Source organism: Leucopleurus acutus (assembly GCF_964270905.1).
Source record: "Leucopleurus acutus genome assembly, chromosome: 4".
Taxonomy (NCBI): Eukaryota; Metazoa; Chordata; class Mammalia; order Artiodactyla; family Delphinidae; genus Leucopleurus; species Leucopleurus acutus.
In genome coordinates, this window is record NC_139146.1 from 151691675 (window position 1) to 151711150 (window position 19476).

The 19476-nt window shown below is 38.9% G+C and overlaps 2 protein-coding genes across 7 annotated transcripts in view; one reads left to right on the forward strand and one right to left on the reverse strand.

Annotated features, from left to right (window-relative positions):
- The window catches only part of MARCHF1 (membrane associated ring-CH-type finger 1), a gene marked incomplete at its 3' end in the record, with an annotated part of 457967 nt that extends 451807 nt beyond the window's left edge, over nucleotides 1-6160 (forward strand). For all 4 annotated transcript variants that reach the window (XM_082838694.1, XM_082838693.1, XM_082838695.1 and 1 more), the window contains one exon: nucleotides 5859-6160. In XM_082838694.1, coding sequence (XP_082694820.1) covers nucleotides 5859-6160 — 302 coding nt within the window. The remainder of the gene's footprint in view (nucleotides 1-5858) is intronic.
- Nucleotides 6161-7863: 1703 nt separating this feature from the next.
- Nucleotides 7864-19476, reverse strand: part of TMA16 (translation machinery associated 16 homolog) — a 46754-nt gene continuing 35141 nt past the window's right edge. The window contains exons 3-9 of one of the 3 annotated variants that reach the window (XM_082838702.1): nucleotides 19048-19085; nucleotides 17791-17875; nucleotides 16499-16647; nucleotides 12515-12557; nucleotides 10771-11015; nucleotides 9910-9988; nucleotides 7864-7938 (exon numbers count right to left, since the gene is read on the reverse strand). In XM_082838702.1, the coding sequence (XP_082694828.1) occupies nucleotides 10835-11015; nucleotides 12515-12557; nucleotides 16499-16647; nucleotides 17791-17875; nucleotides 19048-19085 (496 nt within the window). In that variant the 3' untranslated portion in view covers nucleotides 7864-7938; nucleotides 9910-9988; nucleotides 10771-10834. Of the gene's footprint in view, nucleotides 7939-9844; nucleotides 9989-10770; nucleotides 11016-12514; nucleotides 12558-16498; nucleotides 16648-17790; nucleotides 17876-19047; nucleotides 19086-19476 lie in introns of those variants that run through there. The other 2 variants (XM_082838703.1, XM_082838701.1) reach the window with 2 other exon arrangements.

Here is a 19476-nt window from a genome sequence, read left to right on the forward strand (position 1 = left end):
AAGGAATCAATAGCAGAATAAGTGAGGCAGAAAAACAGATAAGGGACCTGGAAGATAAAATAGTGGAAATAACTACTGTAAGAATGAAAAGAATTGAGGACAGTCTTAGAGACCTCTGGGACAACATCAAACACACCAACATAAGAAGAAGAGAAAAAGAAAGGGACTGAGAAAATATTTGAAGAAATTATAGTTGAAATATGGTAAAGGAAATAGTTAATCAAGTCCAGGAAGTGCAGAGAGTCCCATACAGGATAAATCCAAGGAGAAACACGCCAAGACACATATTAATCAAAGTATCAAAAATTAAATACAAAGAAAAGATATTAAAAGTAGCAAGGGAAAACAACAAATAATATACAAGGGAATCCCCATAAGGTAAACAGCTGACCTTCAGCAGAAAGTCTGCAAGCGGGAAGGGAGTGGCAGGACATATTTAAAGTGATGAAAGGGAAAAACCTATAACCAAGATTACCTAGAAAGGATCTCATTCAGATTCGATGGAGAAATTAAAACCTTTACCAACAAGCAAAAGCTAAGACAATTCAGTGCCACTAAACCAGCTTTACAACAAATGCTGAAGGAACTTCTCTCCACAGGAAACACAAAAGAAGGAAAAGACCTACAATAACAAACCCAAAACAATTAAGAAAATGGGAATAGGAACATACATATTGATAATTACCTTAAATGTAAATGGACTAAATGCTCACACCAAAAGATACAGATCGGCTGAATGAATACAAAAACAAGACCCATATGTTTGCTGTCTACAAGAGACCCATTTCAAACCTAGGGACAGACAAATAGAGACTGAAAGTGAGGGGATGGAAAAAGATATTCTGTGCAAGTGGAAATCAAAAGAAAGCCTGAGTAGCAATTCTCGTATCAGACAAAACAGACTTTAAAATAAAGACTATTAGAAGAGACAAAGAAGGACACTACATAATGATCAAGGGATCGATCCAAGAAGAAGATATAACAATTGTAAATATTTATGCACCCAACATAGGAGCACCTCAATATATAAGGCTAATGCCAACAGCCATCAAAGGGGAATCGACAGTAACACATTCATAGTAGGGAACTTTAACACCCCACTTTCACCAATGGACAGATCATCCACAATGAAAGTAAAGAAGGAAACACAAGCTTTAAATGATGCATTAAACAAGAAGGACTTAATTGATATTTATAGGACACTCCATCCAAAAACAACAGAATACACATTTTTCTCAAGTGCTCATGGAACATCCTCCAGGATAGATCATATCTTGGGTCACAAATCAAGCCTTGGTAAATTTAAGAAAATTGAAATTGTATCAAGTATCTTTTCCGACCACAACACTATGAGACTAGACATCAATTACAGGGAAAAAAATCTGTAAAAAATACAAACACATGGAGGCTAAACAATACGCTACTAAATAAGCAAGATATCACTGAAGAAATCAAAGAGGAAATCAAAAAATACCAAGAAAGAAATGACAATGGAACCAAAATGACCCAAAACCTATGGGGATGCAGGAAAAATACAATCATACCTCAAGAAACATGAAAAATCTCAAACTACCTAAACTTACACCTACAGCAATTAGAGAAAGAAAAACAAAAAAACCCCAAAGTTAGCAGAAGGAAAGAAATCATAAGATCAGATCAGAAATAAATGGAAAAGAAATGAAGGAAATAATAGCAAAGATCAATAAAACTAAGAAGTGGTTCTTTGAGAAGATAAACAAAATTAGTAAACCATTAGCCAGACTTATCAACTGACACTGCAGAAATACAAAGGATCATGAGAGATTACTACAAGCAACTATATGGCAGTAAAATGGACACCCTGGAAGAAATGGACAAATTCTTAGAAAAGCACAACATTCAGATACTGAACCTGGAAGAAATAGAAAATATAAACAGACCAGTCACAAGCACTGAAATTGAGACTGTGATTAAAAATCTTCCAACAAACAAAAGCCCAGGACCCGATGGCTTCACAGGCAAATTCTATCCAATATTTAGAGAAGAGCTAACACCTATCCTTCTCAAACTCTTCCAAAATGTGACAGAGGGAGGAACACTCCCAAATTCATTGTACAAGTCCACCATCACCCTGATACCAAAACCAGACAAAGTTATGATAAAAAACCCTCCAGAAAGGCATAGAGGGAACTTACCTCAACATAATACAGGCCATATATGACAAACCCACCGCCAACTTCATTCTCAATGGTGAAAAACTGAAAGCATTTCCACTAAGATCAGGAACAAGACAAGGTTGCCCGCCCATTCTCCCCACTATTATTCCACAGTTTTGGAAGTTTTAGCCACAGCAATCAGAGAAGAAAAGGAAATAAAAGGAATCCAAATCAGAAAAGAAGAAGTAAAGCTGTCACTGTATGCAGATGACATGATACTATACATAGAGAATCCTAAAGATGCTACCAGAAAACTACTAGAGCTAATCAATGAATTCGGTAAAGTTGCAGGATACAAAATTAATGCACAGAAATCTGGCATTCCTATACACTAATGATGAAAAATCTGAAAGAGAAATTAAGGAAACACTCCCATTTACCGTTGCAACAAAAAGAATAAAATAGTTAGGAATAAACCTACCTAAGGAGAAAAAAAACCTATATGCAGAAAACTACAAGACACTGATGAACGAAATTAAAGATGATACAAATAGATGGAGAGATATACCATGTTCTTGGAAAGGAAGAATCAACACTGTGAAAATGACTCTACTACCCAAAGCAATCTACAGATTCAACGCAATCCCTATTAAGCTACCACTGGCATTTTTCACAGAACTAGAATAAAAAATTTCACAATTTGTATGGAAACACAAAAGACCCCGAATAGCCAAAGCAATCTTGAGAAAGAAAAATGGAGCTGGAGGAATCAGGCTCATGGACTTCAGACTATACTACAAAGCTACAGTAATCAAGACAGTAATCAAGACAATATGGTACTGGCACAGAAACAGAAATGTAGGTCAATGGAACCGGATAGAAAGCCCAGAGATAAACCAAAGCACATATGGTCACCTTATCTTTGATAAAGGAGTCAAGAATATACAGTGCAGAAAATACAGCCTCCAATAAGTGGTGCTGGGAAAACTGGACAGCTACGTGTGAAAGAATGAAATTAGAACACTCGCTAACTCTATTCACAAAAGTAAAACTCAAAAATGGATTAAAGACCTAAATATAAGGCCAGACAGTATAAAACTCTTAGAGGAAAACATAGGCAGAACACTCTATGACATAAATCACAGCAAGATCCTTTTTGACCCACCTCCTATACAAATGGAAATGAAACAAAACAGATGAGACCTAATCAAACTTCAAAGCTTTTGCACAGTAAAGGAAACTGTAAACAAGACTAAAAGCCCTCAGAATGGGAGAAAACATTTGCAAATGAAGCAACTGACAAAAGATTAATCTTCAAATTTTACAAGCAGCTCATTCAGCTCAATATCAAAAAAAACATACAACCCAATCCAAAATTGGCAGCAGACCTAAATAGAAATTTCTCCGAAGATATACGGATTGCCAACAAACACATGAAAGAAGGCTCAACATCACTGATCATTAGAGAAATGCAAATCAAAACTACACTGAGGTATCACCTCACACCAGTCAGAATGGCCATCATCAAAAAGTCTACAAACAACAAATGCTGGCGAGGGTGTGAAGAAAAGCAACCCTCTTGCACTGTTGGTGGGAATGTAAATTGTTACAACCATTATGGAGAACGGTATGGAGGATCCTCAAAAAAGTAAATATAGAACTACCATATGATCCAGCAGTCCCACTGCTGGGCATATATCCAGAGAAAACTATAATTCAGAAAGACGCACCCCAATGTTCATAGCAGCAACACATGCACCCCAATGTTCACAGCAGCACTATTTACAATAGCCAAGACATGGAAGCAACCTAAATGTCCGTCAACAGAGGAATGGATAAAGAAGTGGTACATATATACAATAGAATATTAGCCATAAAAAAGAATTAAATAATGCCATTTGCAGCAACATGGATGGACCTAGAGGTTGTCATACTGAGTGAAGTAAGTCAGACAGAGAAAGACATATATCAAAGCTTTATATATATTAAAAGCTTTCCTTCATCCTTAAAATGTCCACTGAGCAAGGCAGCGTGGAAAACAAAGACCAACCAGACGTAGATCCTGCACTGTCAAGGTTATGGCACAGCAGAGAACAAATAACTTATGTCAGAGAGCGACTCATGCCACAGGTGTAAAAATAACATGAAACTGGAAGAGTGAGAACGCTTATCCCCAGCTGGAAATTATTTGAGTCAGGTTTTGTGGGACAGGTAGACATTCAGAAATAGAGAAGCAAAATTCTGAGAGAAGAAATATCATGGGCAGAGGCTTGGAAGGAGAGAATCTCCAGGCACTTCCAGGGCACAGCTGGTAGTGTCACAGGTGGTAGTGTCATTTAGGAATCAGAGGGGAAAATGAGATGTAATCCATGGGGATTTCCCTAAAAATGGGAGACAAAACACACTTCAGTTTGTCTGTGGTTAACATCCTTCTAAACAAGGAGACACTACTGCTCAATTGAACAGCTGAGAGCAAAAATTCTAAATAAAGAAACGTGATCATCTTCTGCAACAGGGTTTCTCAACCTCAGCACTATTGGCATTTTGGACTAGGTTAACTCCTTGCTGTCCTACACAATGCGGGATGCTGGCAAAGCAGCATCACAGGACTTACTAAGAAGTCAGTAGCACCCGCCCAACACCAGGTATAACGATCAGCATCTCCAGACACTGCTCAGTGGCCCAGGGCACACAACTACCCCCAGTTGTAAGCTGCTGGTCCCCCCAGCTCAGTGAGTCAGGCATAGACAGGATTAAGGAACAAGGCAAGCCCTTCAACGTGAGGCAAATGGGGCAGGGGTCCAGTTTGCTTCCAGAAGCATAAAGTATTCATAAATGTCACTCTTACAAAATATAGACAGGATGTTTCTTATAACTCTATTCACTGTTACAAGTAAGTAAAACCCGACTTCCCTAAAGTGTGGTTTCCAACCCACCCTTCTCTTTTACTTGACGGTCTCTCACATGAATGAAGGCAGCTATCACATCCTCCATACCATCCTAATGTTGGCAAGAGGTGGTCTCTTGACCATCATATATTTAACATTTGTAATTATATGTGGCGTAAATACTGTTGTAGTTACAGAAATGCTCGTGACATAGTTTTAAAAACTCTTTGTGAAAGAAAGTCCATTTCTAGTTATGGTGATGGAAATTAAGAGAAAATATTGATTGATGTCTAAGAAAGAGATGGTTCTCAGTAACAAAATGTAAGACTGATAAAACAAGTGACTAAAATTCTAAATCTTATGCGTGTCTGTACTCAGGAATTCTGAGATGTGGCAGCTTCTTTCTTTCTCTTTTTTTAATTTTAAAGGTAATGAGGGTGGGGAGGGAACCCATGGGTACAATCCCACACATGTACCTATTACATTACCTTAAGAGGATCCTAAAGTCTGATTCTTTCACTTCCTTAAAGATTTAGCTGTAAGGAATAAATGTCGAAGTAAGTATCTGATGATCACAGTAGGTTCTTGATGGCTAAGAGAGATGAGAGACATCATTACAGGGGAAGGGGAGAGAATTTTTTCATGTACAATCTTGGCAATACCTGGAGAATATTTAAGGCAATTAAGCAACAGGTTATAATTTTTACTAGTTAAGAATATATTCCTGATCTATGTATTAACAGGCTGGCATGATCCTTTGAAGGAACCATAGGAAAAGAATCACCAAATCCATCAATAAAGACTTGGTGGTAATGTTCTCTCTTTTACTTCACAGGTGTCCTTGAATGGCCATTTTGGACAAAACTGGTTGTGGTGGCCATCGGCTTCACGGGAGGTTTGGTCTTCATGTACGTACAGTGCAAGGTCTACGTTCAGCTGTGGCGCAGGCTGAAGGCCTACAACCGTGTGATCTTTGTGCAGAACTGCCCCGACACGGCCAAGAGGCTGGAGAAGAACTGCTCCTGCACGGTGAACACGGATGCCAAGGACGCCGGGGCAGTAGTGCCTGCCTTACAAACGGGGACCAACGCACTGCCACCTTCAGAGGGCGGCCCCCCCGAAGTCATACCTGTGTGATGGGGCCAGCCGGGAGCGTGTCACTGGAGTATCGCCTGGCCCTCAGCCACTACAAGTGACAGAAGTGATCCTGAGTGAGTCACCCTCATTATCTTCTCTCCTCTTTCTGACTCATTTGTCCTTTCTTTGCTCAAAAAGAAAGGAGAAGAAACACCAAATGATCAGGATCCCATGAAGCAGTCTCAAGTGTGAAGAGAAAATGTGAAAAGTTGGCTGGAGAACGATTTGTGAGACAAGGACCGCTGGAGCAAGGAATGCTTTCAGGCAATGAGGAGAGACTAACTGGACAGACCCATGAGTCTTCACAGTAACAGGGCAAGGTCAAGAATACAGACTTGAATTGCAACATGTCTTTCTTCTAGGGCCTTGTAATGTTAACTCTCTCATCTGGAAATGACAAACACATTTGGTTTTAAGCTTGAAATTATCTGCATTATCCCTAAGGCACATCAGAAGCAAACTCAGAAGATGCATATTTTGATATTCATACTTTGACAGCTAACAGGTTTTATGGCTATAGTGGAGTCCAGTTGTTTTGACAGATGCATGTTTTTAAAATAGATGCAATACACATTTCAAGATATTAATACTTGGAATTATGTTTAAATCATGATTTTCAGAGATTTTTGGGTTTAATTAGCTCTGTTAAATACCCACAGAAGCCTTGTATACTCCACCTGGACCCTCTGAAACAGTGTTGTCCAACAGAAATATAATGTGAGCCACAAATGAAGGCCACATATGCAAATTTAGATTTCTAGTAGCCCCATTAGAAAAAGTAAAAATAGGTGAAATGAATTTTGATAATATATATTATTTAACACTATATACCCAAGTTATCACTTCAATGTCATCAATATAAAAAAAGTATTGAGTTATTTTACAGCTCTTTTTATGAACCAAGTCTTCAAAATCCAGTATGTTTACAGCATAGCTCAATTTGAATTAAACTTATTGGCTAGTGCAGCCCTAAAATTAGAGACAAAGCATCTGCTTCATTTAACAATTGAATCTTTCAAAACAGCAGCTTAATTCACTTTTATTCAAAGTATCACAAATACTCTTTTACAAAGCACTAAATTAATCAAATTAAATATCTTGGTTAAGAGTTAGGTGAAGTTACCATTTCTCTAAAGGGTGAAAAAACAAAACTACAAAGCAATCTGCCTGTGGTAAGTTCTGAAATTAACTTATTTGCTACTATGAAGCACTTATAATAGGGAAAATAATTTACAGACGTACCTTTTTTTTTATGAGGTGTCAACTTGACAGATGAGTAGTTATGACCAAGCATTAGACTGTATTTTAAAAAGCTGACAGTATTTCCCTTGCTCAGCTGGGAGGCAAAAATATTCAACAGATTCTGTGCTAAGTAATAAATTGAATTGTTTAGGTTTGACAGTTCAGTTGATTATTGTATTCTTTGCATATTCATGTAAAACTGAAATGTGAATGACATAGCAGTGAGCTAGATTAATGATTATAAATATAGTGTGGCCTGTTAAAGAGAGATGTCTTACATAAAATGAGGTGATTTATTTTTGCTAGCTGTCGTATTTATTATTGTGAAAAGGCAACCGTGATGGCCATAGAACCAAAGCATGGGTATCGTATTGCACAAATCTGGGTATCACATTGATGCACTTTGTAATTGTCAGTGGGCTTTTTCAAAACTCACACGTTACCATAGGGAAAGAAAAGAGAAATAACCTTTTACTGAAGAGAAGTCTGATTCGATATGAGTAGTGGCTGACACTGAGTCCAAATAGTCCCAGTTCCTAGAAATAAAGCAAAGGTCAACAGTATCAACTTTGTGTGTGTGTGGCATGTGTTTGTTCCTGTATATACATGAGAAAAACGTCAAGGTATTCAGTCAGGCAGGAAACAAAAGGTTTAAAACCTATCTTTCTTAAAACTTGCTGTAGGAGTGCAGAATGAAGGCACAGGAAAAACTAAGTTGAGGCAACTAAACTGGACCAAAATTTCTGCACAAATAAAGACATAGTGGTGTAATTAAAAATATATGAAGCTTAAACAACCTGGACTTTGTATTAACTCCTTAAATTTCCATTTTCAAGGTTTAAGATAAATGCACTCACGGATAATGAAGCTTTAGGGGATTTCACCGTGGCACCTCACCCGAGGGATTAAATGTGATTCATTCTTTTCTGATAATTTTCCTAAGCATTTTACTAATCCATTTCTCCTGAGGTTTAGCAATGGCAACAGTTGTTTACAAATATTCCTGAGGGAACAAAATCTAGCCACCAGCAAACAAAGAAATGTTGATTTCTCTTTTGTTTGCTCTGTAAGGAAAAGGATTATTTACCTGAATTATACCATAAATACCATTTAAATTCTGTCCAAACTTTAGCAATACAGGTTAAGTGCATAATTTCACAGTGGAAGACGATTGGCTTAATAAATAATTTATTAAGGGGCATACCAAACACTAAGAAATTCTAGAATGAAAAGTAAGGATAAGCATTACTGTATTAATGATAAAAAATGACATGGTGTTTTAAAACCATACGTAAATTCTCAAAATGAACTTGAATAGGCTTTGACTTTCTTGAAATGAGAATATAGCATAGCTCCCTAACACATTAAAAGTCAACATTATTCTGCTATTCTTTAAATTTAAACACTGAACTCCTGAATTTAAATCTTTAAAAGTTTTCCTGTAATGGCTGTTGGTAGTTCAAACAATCTGAAGTAACTATGTGCATTTAAAACCTAGTGTCGATTCTTTTCTTTATGTTCTGTGTGGCAGTGGTACACTTGTCCTTTCGAGGACCGGGTTTGGCTTTGTGACAACACTTCTGTGGACTGGATATGCCCTTCAAAAGGAAAACTGCTCTCCGGAATGGCAATTTTTTGAAGCATGCTCACCTGCTTATGTAAGAAATAAAATGGAATTGCAACAAAGAATGAAATTGAAGAATAAACTTACAGTTCTGCTAAAACCTTGGCTTTTTATCATCATGAATCTGTGGTATTATCAATACCAGAAAACATACATTTATGCTGTTGATTTTTTTAAAGAACTGTCACTCTAATTGTGTAAAATCGAAGATTAAATTGTAAAGAAATGAAATCCAGTATTTTTTTTTTTAAAGTGAAGCCCAAAGGGCAATTAAACTTAAGTACAAACAAAATGTAAACAAACAAAACAAAAATGTTCCCATCGACTTGGGATATAAAGCAATGGAGAAATAAAAGGAAGACAGGTATATATATACTCGGGAGTCTTTCAAAATGCCCTAAGATTAAATCTCACTCCGAGCTTGTTACATGTGATTATAGTCCCAGAGATGGCCACATAGTTACATTTATCTTGTTTTGCAAAAGGTCCCTAAAACTATCTATTCTCACTCCGAGCTGCTGTTACATGTGATTATAGTTCCAGAGAGATGGACACATAGTCACACTTACCTTGTTTTGCAAAAGGTCCCCAAAACATCTACTTATTTGGGCTGGAAAACTAGCTCATTAGAGCAATGACATCACTAAGATATTCTAATTGTCATGGAGGAGAGGTGGGGAGGAAGGTTTTTCCATCTGCCTGACACAATTCCCTTTCCTTGCCATGACAATGAATATTTTGGAACAAAGTAGAGCTCTTAAAACTGATCATTATCATTATGGTAGCTGTCATACGATAATTGTGTAGGACTTACTTACACTTTAATGAAGAAAGATGAAAATTAGTTTTCTTTCCTTAAGTCAGCCCAAAGGTGCTATTTTACCTGTCAATACAGTTGAAAGGAAGTACTGTTATTCTGGGCTGCAGTGTTTCCTCCACATCTGAAGAAAGCCCATTTGAAACTGCATTAAAACAAACAAGGAAAAATTATTTTAACTGTGTGCAATTTGGGGGATTGAGCATTTGTACTTTTTTCGGTTTTACCTAATTCTCTTGCATGAACGATTTACTGTTTTGTGAATAATGTGTACTAAGACAAAGTAAGGAAAAGAAAATAATTACCTGTGAAAAACAGACTTTGTATATTAAACAAGTGATCCAAACCTTTGTTGTGGTTTCTGTATTTTTTGCCTAACTTACCTGGATTTCTGCAGATTTGTATCTGCAACATTCAAACAGCCTTGAGTTCTTAAGATTTTTTTTTTTTAAATATATAAATTTATTTATTTGTTTTATTTTTGGCTGCGCTGGGTCTTCATTGTTGTGTGCGGGCTTTCTCTAGTTGCGGTGAGCAGGGGCTACTCTTTGTTGCGGTGCGTGGGCTTCTCATTGCCGTGGCTTCTCTTGTTGCAGAGCATGGGCTCCAGGTGCGCGGGCTTCAGTAGTTGTAGCTCATGGGCTTAGCTGCTCTGTGGCATGTGGGATCCTCCCGGGCCAGAGATCCAACCCGTGTCCCCTGCATTGGCATGCGGATTCCTAACCACTGCGCCGCCAGGGAAGCCCGAGTTCTTAAGATTTTATAACGGTCTGGGTTTTTAAGCAGGGTCTGAACATATTTATATAAACATAAAGCAACATTTATTTTTAAGTTAAAATCATAACACTGTTTTTGAAACTGAAAATGGGATTCTCATATAAAAGAATAAGCTAAACAGCAAACTGTTGTGTAGAGAGAATTATTTACCATAATCAATTCAAGTGTAACTTGAAGTTCTCAAATTATTTATTTTCAACTCAAGTAAAGACAATTAGGCCACTGCAGTCATTTCCTCATCTGTGTCACTTGATTCATCTTTCAGTTCCAATTCTCCTAAATCTCTGTCTACAGCTGTCACAGGTTTCTTCTTACACTTCTTAGGCACTGCATCATTAGCACAGATTTTTCTCATTTTAATGTTTGGCAATTTCTTCAGATCAAAATCCCATTCCCTAGACAAAAGAGAGAATGCAGAGGGGTGGTGAGGGGTGGTGAGGTAGGGAAGTAATAAAGTCAATATTCAAAACTAAGCAGAAGAAAGTTTACAAATTTACAGCAGATTGAAATGCACTAGAAGGAAACAATATAAATGCAGTAGAAAAACAAATGGCCCAAGTACGGAGGTTTGCTTTTTCCATACTTAACTGAACTTTCTCATTAATCTACAATAGCGGTTAACTGCACAGAGAATTCAAAATTTCCAAAGCAACGCAGGAATATATTAGGCAGAAGTTACAAGCAAACTCCGTTCCATTCTTTTATTCTCCCTAACCCAAACACTTCCCTCTATTAGGACATATATGGTATCAAGAATCTCTGAAGTAGGAACTACATCATTCTGGAAAATCTCCAAAATGCACAGTCAGAAAAGGTTTTTCTTTTCACACACAATGGTAAATCACAATTGTTTTAGTAATCAAACAATTTTTTTGGTTATAATAGGAAACTTTTAGTTCTTCATCCTCAGCTTTTCTGTGACAATCCTATGTTCAATTACTTTAAGAGCAATGTGAAGATTCTTCTGAGAACTGAACTCTGATACTAACAGTCTAGGCTAATTTCTTCTCATTTCTGGCTTTCTCTGGGGGAGGCAGAACATACACTGTTTTAGGAATAAAGAGAACATTTATATATCTGATTACTTAACATTACAGGCAAAAAAAATTAATGTATAATCAATCTTAAGCTCCATGTACTTATAAATACATGTACATAGGCTACAAAGTGAACCACTTCTTAAATATGATCAATGAATTCTATTAGAGCGAATATTTTATGAATATTAAATATCTTCTATGAATTCAGAAGTATAAAAATATAAAATAAGCTTAAGGGTTTCAAATAATATGGACTTAAATGTATCTAATTTCAATTAAAATTTCAGACTGATCAACATGGTCTAGCTAGTATCAAAATGATTAATAAAAATTATGTTCTAAAGACAAAGAACCCATGTTTGAAAACTGAAAACAGGAAATCCTACTCACTGGTCTCTCGGTCACACAGCACTATTAGACCACTGGGGCAACTGGTTCTTCATGATTTAACCATTTCCCCATACCACTTCCCACTAGCCACCTTCTCCAGAAGGGGGTGCTGCAAACAGTATGGGGACAGGACTCAGCCAACAAGTCTGCTGCTGACAATTTATCTTTTTAAATAATAACAACCAGGGAGGAACAAGGATATCATGTTCTTTAAGTACTATATTAAATAATTTTAAAGTATTTTGAAAAGCAAAAGCACCAGGTCATTATCATTTCAGTGTACATCAGGCATCTCAAACAAATGCTAAACTTAGGAAAATTCTTACTTCAACTGATGAAAGAGGAAAGGTTAAAAAGAACCTCCTAATTTTCTTTTAGCTCTAACGTCTAGACTCAAAAGGGAAGAAAGTTTATCTCTTATGTATTTTACTTGCAGCTTCAAAGAACAAAAGAGACAGACTCACCTAAAAGTTTTCAGATTACCTGCATTTAAAATGTCTGGAATCTCTGGAAAAGAAAATAATTTATATCTATTAGGCAATGTTTTCTATGATAACATTTATAGTTTCCTCATTTATTATCTCAGAAACAATAATAACTGACAGACAGAAAGAACATCCAAAGAAAAACAAAATTTCGAAGCATGATTATAATGCTATAATGAAAAGTAAGTTTTGCAAGCATAAAGGACTTACTTTATAAGAAGGTGATTCAAAAAGAACACTATTAAATAATGTATTCTACCACAGAATCTATAAAACAAACCTATCAACAAAATAAACTCTGTCCTTTTAGACAGTAAAGGTGCCTGGCAAATTCTAACTATCAGTCCCCTACAACAACATGCTCAGTTGTTTTACATATTTTCTTGGTGAAAGGTGCAATTTTTTCAAGCATATAGTTCGCTTTGGCAAGGTAGAGTTTGTCTGAGGAATGCAAGGATTATTAAATATTAAAAAATACTATTAAAAATGTAAAAAATTTTTCAAATAAACTATAATCAACAGATGTTCAATAAAGTTCAATAAAATTTAAACCCATTTTAAATGAAAACTAGGTGTATGACAGCTCCTTAACATGATTAGAAAGTGGATCATAAACCTATATGCATGGGTCATCCATGTTGATGGAACACAGAGGCATGTTTAACAAAAACTGGAACACTGCTGCAAAAATTCTGGCCAATGGATAAAATATTAAATAAAATCCAGTATCAATTAATGAAAAAGATAAAAATGTTTGACATGACTGTATACTGACTTTTACAATAGCTTCAGAAAATAAGAGTATGAGTACGAGGGGTCAGGTGTTTAAAAGGTATAAATTAAGCACAATTATTTTTTTTAAGAAATTCTAATAAAATGAGTCAGGAACAGTTATACCACCATGGAGCAAGAGGGAGAGATGTCAGTTATCTTGTCTTCTCTGAACCTGATCAACACAGCATTTGGTGACAATCTGCCCACATGTTTCTAGATGCTTGTAAACTTGATAGAGTTGACAAAGTTTTTTCACCAGATACATTCCATGCATCTGGAATAAGGACTGTGGCATAACTGGAAGACGAGGTCTGAGTTTTAGCACTGGCTCCACCACCAGCAGATGTCTGACCTGGAGTGTGCCGTCAATTACTGTTGATTAACCTGGCGGCTGTAGGCTGAACAGACTGAGCACAGAGACCACCTGGGAGGCTGTCATGATGGCAGAGCTGAGATGGTGGTGGCTCGAGCCAGAGGTGCTGGGGGCAGCAGGGCAAGCCATTAGACTCTTAAGTATATCCTGCTGATGAGCTGGGTGTGGAATGCGAAACCGTCGGCAGGGTTTCTGACACGAGCGACGGGGCAAGTGGTGATATCACTGACAGACACACGGAGCTTGCAGGAGAAGCAAGTTTTAGGAGAAAAGCTGGACTCTGCTTTGGGACATAAGCTGGAGATGCATGTAAGACATTCAAGTAGATACTCTGAGAAACCCAAGTTTGATAATGCAAGTCTGGAGTTCTAGCGACAAGTATTGAGAATATAAATTTGGAAGTTATGAGCATTTAAATGGTATTTAAAACCACAGGACTGAATGACACCAACTCAGGAATTCATGTAAATAGAAAAGAGAAGAGGCCCAAGGACAAGGACCTGGGTCAATATTTAGTTTGTGAGGCTATGAGGGATTCAACTCAGGACACTGAAGTCATGGCCAGTTAACGTGGAGGAAAACCAGGGAAGGTCAGGGGCCTCTACCCCAAATAAAAAGTGTGACAAGAAATGAAGGGATCGTCTGTATCGAACACTGCAGAAAAGTTGACTACATGAGTGCCCAGTACAGGCACTATGTGTCTTAGCAACTTAAAGGTCATTGGTGACAAGGGCTTTTAGTTGAGTGGTGGCTACAAAAGCTTAATTAAGGGGTTCCAATAAAAATGGAAAAATGAGAAAATGGAGACTACAAGCATAGACAAACTGAGGTGAAAAGGACACAGTGGCCGAAGCTCTCCCTCAACCTCCTACAGTAGGTTCTGTGTCAGGCACTTGATACGTGAAATCTCATCTGACTTTTTTTTTTTTTTGCCGTACGTGGGCCTCTCACCGTTGTGGCCTCTCCCGTCGTGGAGCACAGGCTCCGGACGCGCAGGCTCAGCGGCCATGGCTCACGGGCCCAGCCGCTCCGCGGCCTGTGGGATCTTCCCGGACCGGGGCACGAACCCGTGTCCCCTGCATTGGCAGGCGGACTCTCAACCACTGCGCCACCAGGGAAGCCCCTCTCTTGACTTTTAAACAACCTGGGAAGGAGGTGCACTATTTACCTCTATTTTTAAATAGAAGGTAACAAGGCCAGGGAGTGGGTGGGAAGAAACTTGCCCTGTTATATAGTAAGCTGTAAGGGTTTAAGTCCAGATCTATCTAGTTCTGAAGTTATTCTGTTGTTTTTTCAGTGAAGACACTCACTGCTTAGGAATGATGTGGAGGAACTGCCATCTACTCAGGGCTCACAGTGTCACTGAGGGTAAGTGCCTGATGCCAACCTTCCAGCTGTCGAGGTATATGCTGCGAAGACATCCAACTCTATGGATCCACCTACGGCCAGACTGACGCAGCTCCAGCAAAACAACTAGGTGAGGGACCAGGCTCCTCCCCCATGAAGTTCCCCTATTAGAAAGCCCCGGGGAACGCAGATAACTGACTACCTGAGTGACCCCGTTCCCCCTGCTGGCACCTTTATGAAGAGTGAACCCATGAAACCCCAGGCATCCCGCCTATGACCCTAACAAAGGCAGGCAGGGCCCCAGGTCCCCGTTCCCTCCCTCTTTCTCTACTGGAGACCTCGCTGTGTGGCCCTCAGGCATGTCCTGTACCATCCAGGACTTTTAAGCACTAAATCTTTTTTTTTCAAAGCTCCCTGCTGGTTTTTGCTGAGGTGCACCCTACAATCACAGTAAGAACCACGAGGGTGGGGTCCAGCCACAACACTGGCTCCACTGGGGAGAATGCCTGTGGAGGCCGCCCCAGACCTTCCTGGCACACAGCATCACTATGCACAGGCTGGGACCAACACAACAGTTACCCACAGGGTATCTGCTTCAGGGCCCTATCGTTATTATTAAAATTTAAAAACTAATGTTGCTTTAAGCATTTCATTTACTGTACTTCCCAAGCAAATCCACACAGGAATGCCTACAGGGACCAGGCAGGGAATGTGAATGAAGGAAGGTTTGGAACCACTGAATGCTCAAGTCTAAAAGGGACAGTCGCTACTTTGCTCTAGCAGATGATGCTGCCAGACCACCGCATGTTTTACGAGAAGCCAGAAATCTACATTTTTCATGTGAAATCGGCAGATTTTTTTATACTGACAATTAATAAGCCAATCAAACACCATTTGCAGGCCATGTAGCCCTTGGGTCATCACCTGACTTTGGGCTTTGCAAGCCCTTACAAGTGCCCTCTCCTCTCCTCCTAAGCGCCTTTCTTCAGACAGTGTTGTTAAGCCCACAACATACTTGTCTTCAGGAACTGTAAGAAATGCTAGTGCTAAGAAAGAAAATTTGATTTCTATAATTTCTCAAGAAATGCTGCAACAAGTATAGCTCTTTACTACAAGACTTACAAAGACAAGAGGACACAGTACTTACTCTAAAGAAACGTCGATGTGGTTGGAGACGGGCAAGTAATAACTCTAGAGCAAAGCAAATCAAGTACACTGGAAGGGAGAGGAAAACCTTACTGTCACAGTAGAAAGATAAGTCACTGTCAACACTGACAGTTTGGGGAATGTAGGAGGAAAAAAAGGATGAATTCAAAAATTATTCCAAACACTCAAAAGGAAAGGAAATCAAAGGAAGAAAATCAAACTAAACTAAATAAATAGAATAAGTAAAGCCAAATATGACTAGAAAGAAGGGAAGGTACGCTGAGAACACACCAAGCCCCGTACTGCCGCCCTCCCGCTCCTACCGAGGCCGCAGCCCCTGTACTGCCGCCACTCTCGCTCCGTGGTCTGCTTGATGGCCGCCTCTCGGGCGCAGTGCCGCCGGCCCCGCCTGGCCTTGATGCTGTTGTGTAACTCAATCTGCTCCAGCTCACTGCTGAACCGATTTAAATACCTGAAAAACAAGAAAATGATCTGACTTACAGAGTCTCTGTTTGGCTTATATTAGTTCATTTAAAAGATAATCTCCCCCCGCCCCCAAAAAAACCCACCATAATCCCCAGCCTTCGCCTGTCCCTGAAGTTTTTATATTCCTCTGAGTTCCTTAAGTTCTCAGACCTCAGACCTTCTCGTGGTAACTTAACCATTTTCAAAATTCCTGTGACCACATCAAAGCCTGCCATTAAAGTGTCTGTTAAACAAACTCCGTATCCACGTACTCAGCCACCTCCTGGACATCTCCATCTGGCTTAACATGCCACCCCTGGCCTTGCCTCCGCGCTGCCCCTAGGCGCCCCCTCCCGACCCGCTCCATCCCCTGGGACAACCATTCATCCAGCTGCCCAAGTGAGGAATGCGAGTGCCCCCCCTGACTCCTCGCCTCTCTCCCTTTTACGCCACATCTAAGTCTTCATTAAAGATGGGGACTTCCGCTTCCTTCAAAGGTCTTCACTCTTTCATTTCTCTTCACCACACTGCTCCCACCATCACCTCTTGCCTGGACTGCTTCATCAGCCTCTCAGCAGTCTCCCAGCCAAAGCCTGCCCCCTCGTCCATTTTCCTCATTCCTCCAACTGTGACCTTTCTAAAGTTTAAAAATGTGACCATCAGGTGCTTGCTGTAACTATGTCTCCCACGGTCCTTGGATAAAGTCCAAACTCTTACACTGATATCTGAAATCTTTCAAAAGCTGGCTGTTTATCCTACCTGTCACAATTCCCTCCTTGAACCTATTATTTCAGTCTTATTAAATGTCTGGCAGATCACTAAATACGTTGCTCTCACCCCGGGCCTTTCAGATCTTGTTCTCTCTGCCTAGAGGCTCCAACTACCTCACCTCAATCTGCTAACCCCTATCTTTAGATGTCAGTTTAGATGACATTCCTCCAGGAAGCCAAGAAACTGGGTTAACTACCACTCTGAGGCCCAGAAAGGCTACAAAGCTACTAAAATGGCTAAGCTAGTATAAGAATCCAAAGTCTTGATAACAAAGCTCATTTGCTCATCTATAAATCCCGAATAGAACTCTGAATCTTGAAGAATCAAGCTGGGGAATTCCTGTTACTGACCCTTTGCTCATAACATGCCCAGTGTTTACCTTTCAATTAATTCACAAGCATCTCTCTTTGAATATCCTACTTTTTTGGGATCAAGATGATTTTGAAACCACTGCAGTTTTTCACCTATAACAACAAGTACCAAGACAGTTTAACACCACAAGTCATCATTCAAGCAGAGGTAGTCATTATAATTTTCAACATCAATGTGTTTAAAACAGTATCAAAATTTATTTCAAAGTTAAATATAAAGTTTTGTGTGGGCTCAAAGCTAACTAAATCAGTCTGTCAGAAATTAAATTGTCACATTTTAATTGGGGCAAGAGACAAGGGTAGGAGGGACGCTTTTCTGTATATATTTCTTATCCAGTAAGGATACAAAAAATTTAAAAAAGGAAAGAACACTCTTAACAGAACATGAAGTTCTAGGTATTTATAAAGCAAAGGATAGAACTTATCCGAAATAACAAAAATGAGAGTCTGATCAGATTAATGAAGATGATGACATCTGCTGAACATTTAATAAGCAGCAGGCACTATGTCAAGACCTTTACAATCCTATGAGGATTATTATTATTATTATCTCCATTTAGAAGAGACAGGTTAAGTAACCTGTTCAGGGCCTCAAAGTTAGTAAATATCTTAGGCATACAAGATCTGCCCTATACTGTGCAGAATGACTGACATTTATAATCACGGAGCTGACAGACCTCATCCTTATGAGTAAATCTGACCATCGGGGTGTCACTTTCAATTAGATTTCTCAATATTACAAATCAAGAAATGGCCCTACCTAGGATTACTGACAAACCGTTTAGCAATACTACGCTATTGCCTGATAAAGCATTAGAGTTCATGGTTCAAATACCTTTCATTTTGGTTATAAAGCCTAATAGCCACTCTTCTGAAATCTCAGACTTGTCACACACACAAAAAGACTATGACACTGAGATACAGACTGAGGATGTATATATTCACATCATTAAATATGAATTGTTATTTTCAAAATCCTTCATAATTCTAATGGTCAGGGAGCTAGAATTAAACTTGAGAGAGAGAGAGAGAGAGGGGGAGACAGGAAGGGGGGGATGGATAAAAACAGGTAGGTAGGTACTAAACAGTTTCTAGAAAACTGAGCTAGATATTATTAACACTGTTCTCAGAGCTTATTGATCGATTTTATTTTGTTTTGATCAAGTCTGGTAGAGAAAATTCACTTAGATAAAAATAGTATTTTACTAAGAGAGTCAAAAGAAAATAGGTATAGAGAAGAACTTCAAATAAGTATATCCACTTACCAATAAGTTTGAGACGTAACGCCTTGTCATTCTTCAGTCTTGGGAGAAAAAGTGTGTATGTGTCAGAAAACTTCCAAAGCAAGTTTTAAACATCTGTCAAAAGCAACAAAAACTACCCAAAGAACCTTAATTCAAAGATCATTCTTTTATGCATATGAAATTAATTTTTAAAAATTATTTTGTTTATTTATTTGGTTGCACCGGGTCTTAGCTGGAGCAGGTGGGCTCCTTAGCTGCGGCACGTGTGCTCCTCAGTGGTGGCATGCGAACTCTTAGTTGCGCCATGCATGTGGGATCTAGTTCCCTGACCAGGGACCAAACCCAGGCCTCCTGCATTGGGAGCACGGAGTCTTAACCACTGCGCCACCAGGGAAGTCCCGAAATTAATTTTTTTTAATGAAGAAACACTGAATACCATGCTTCTCTTTT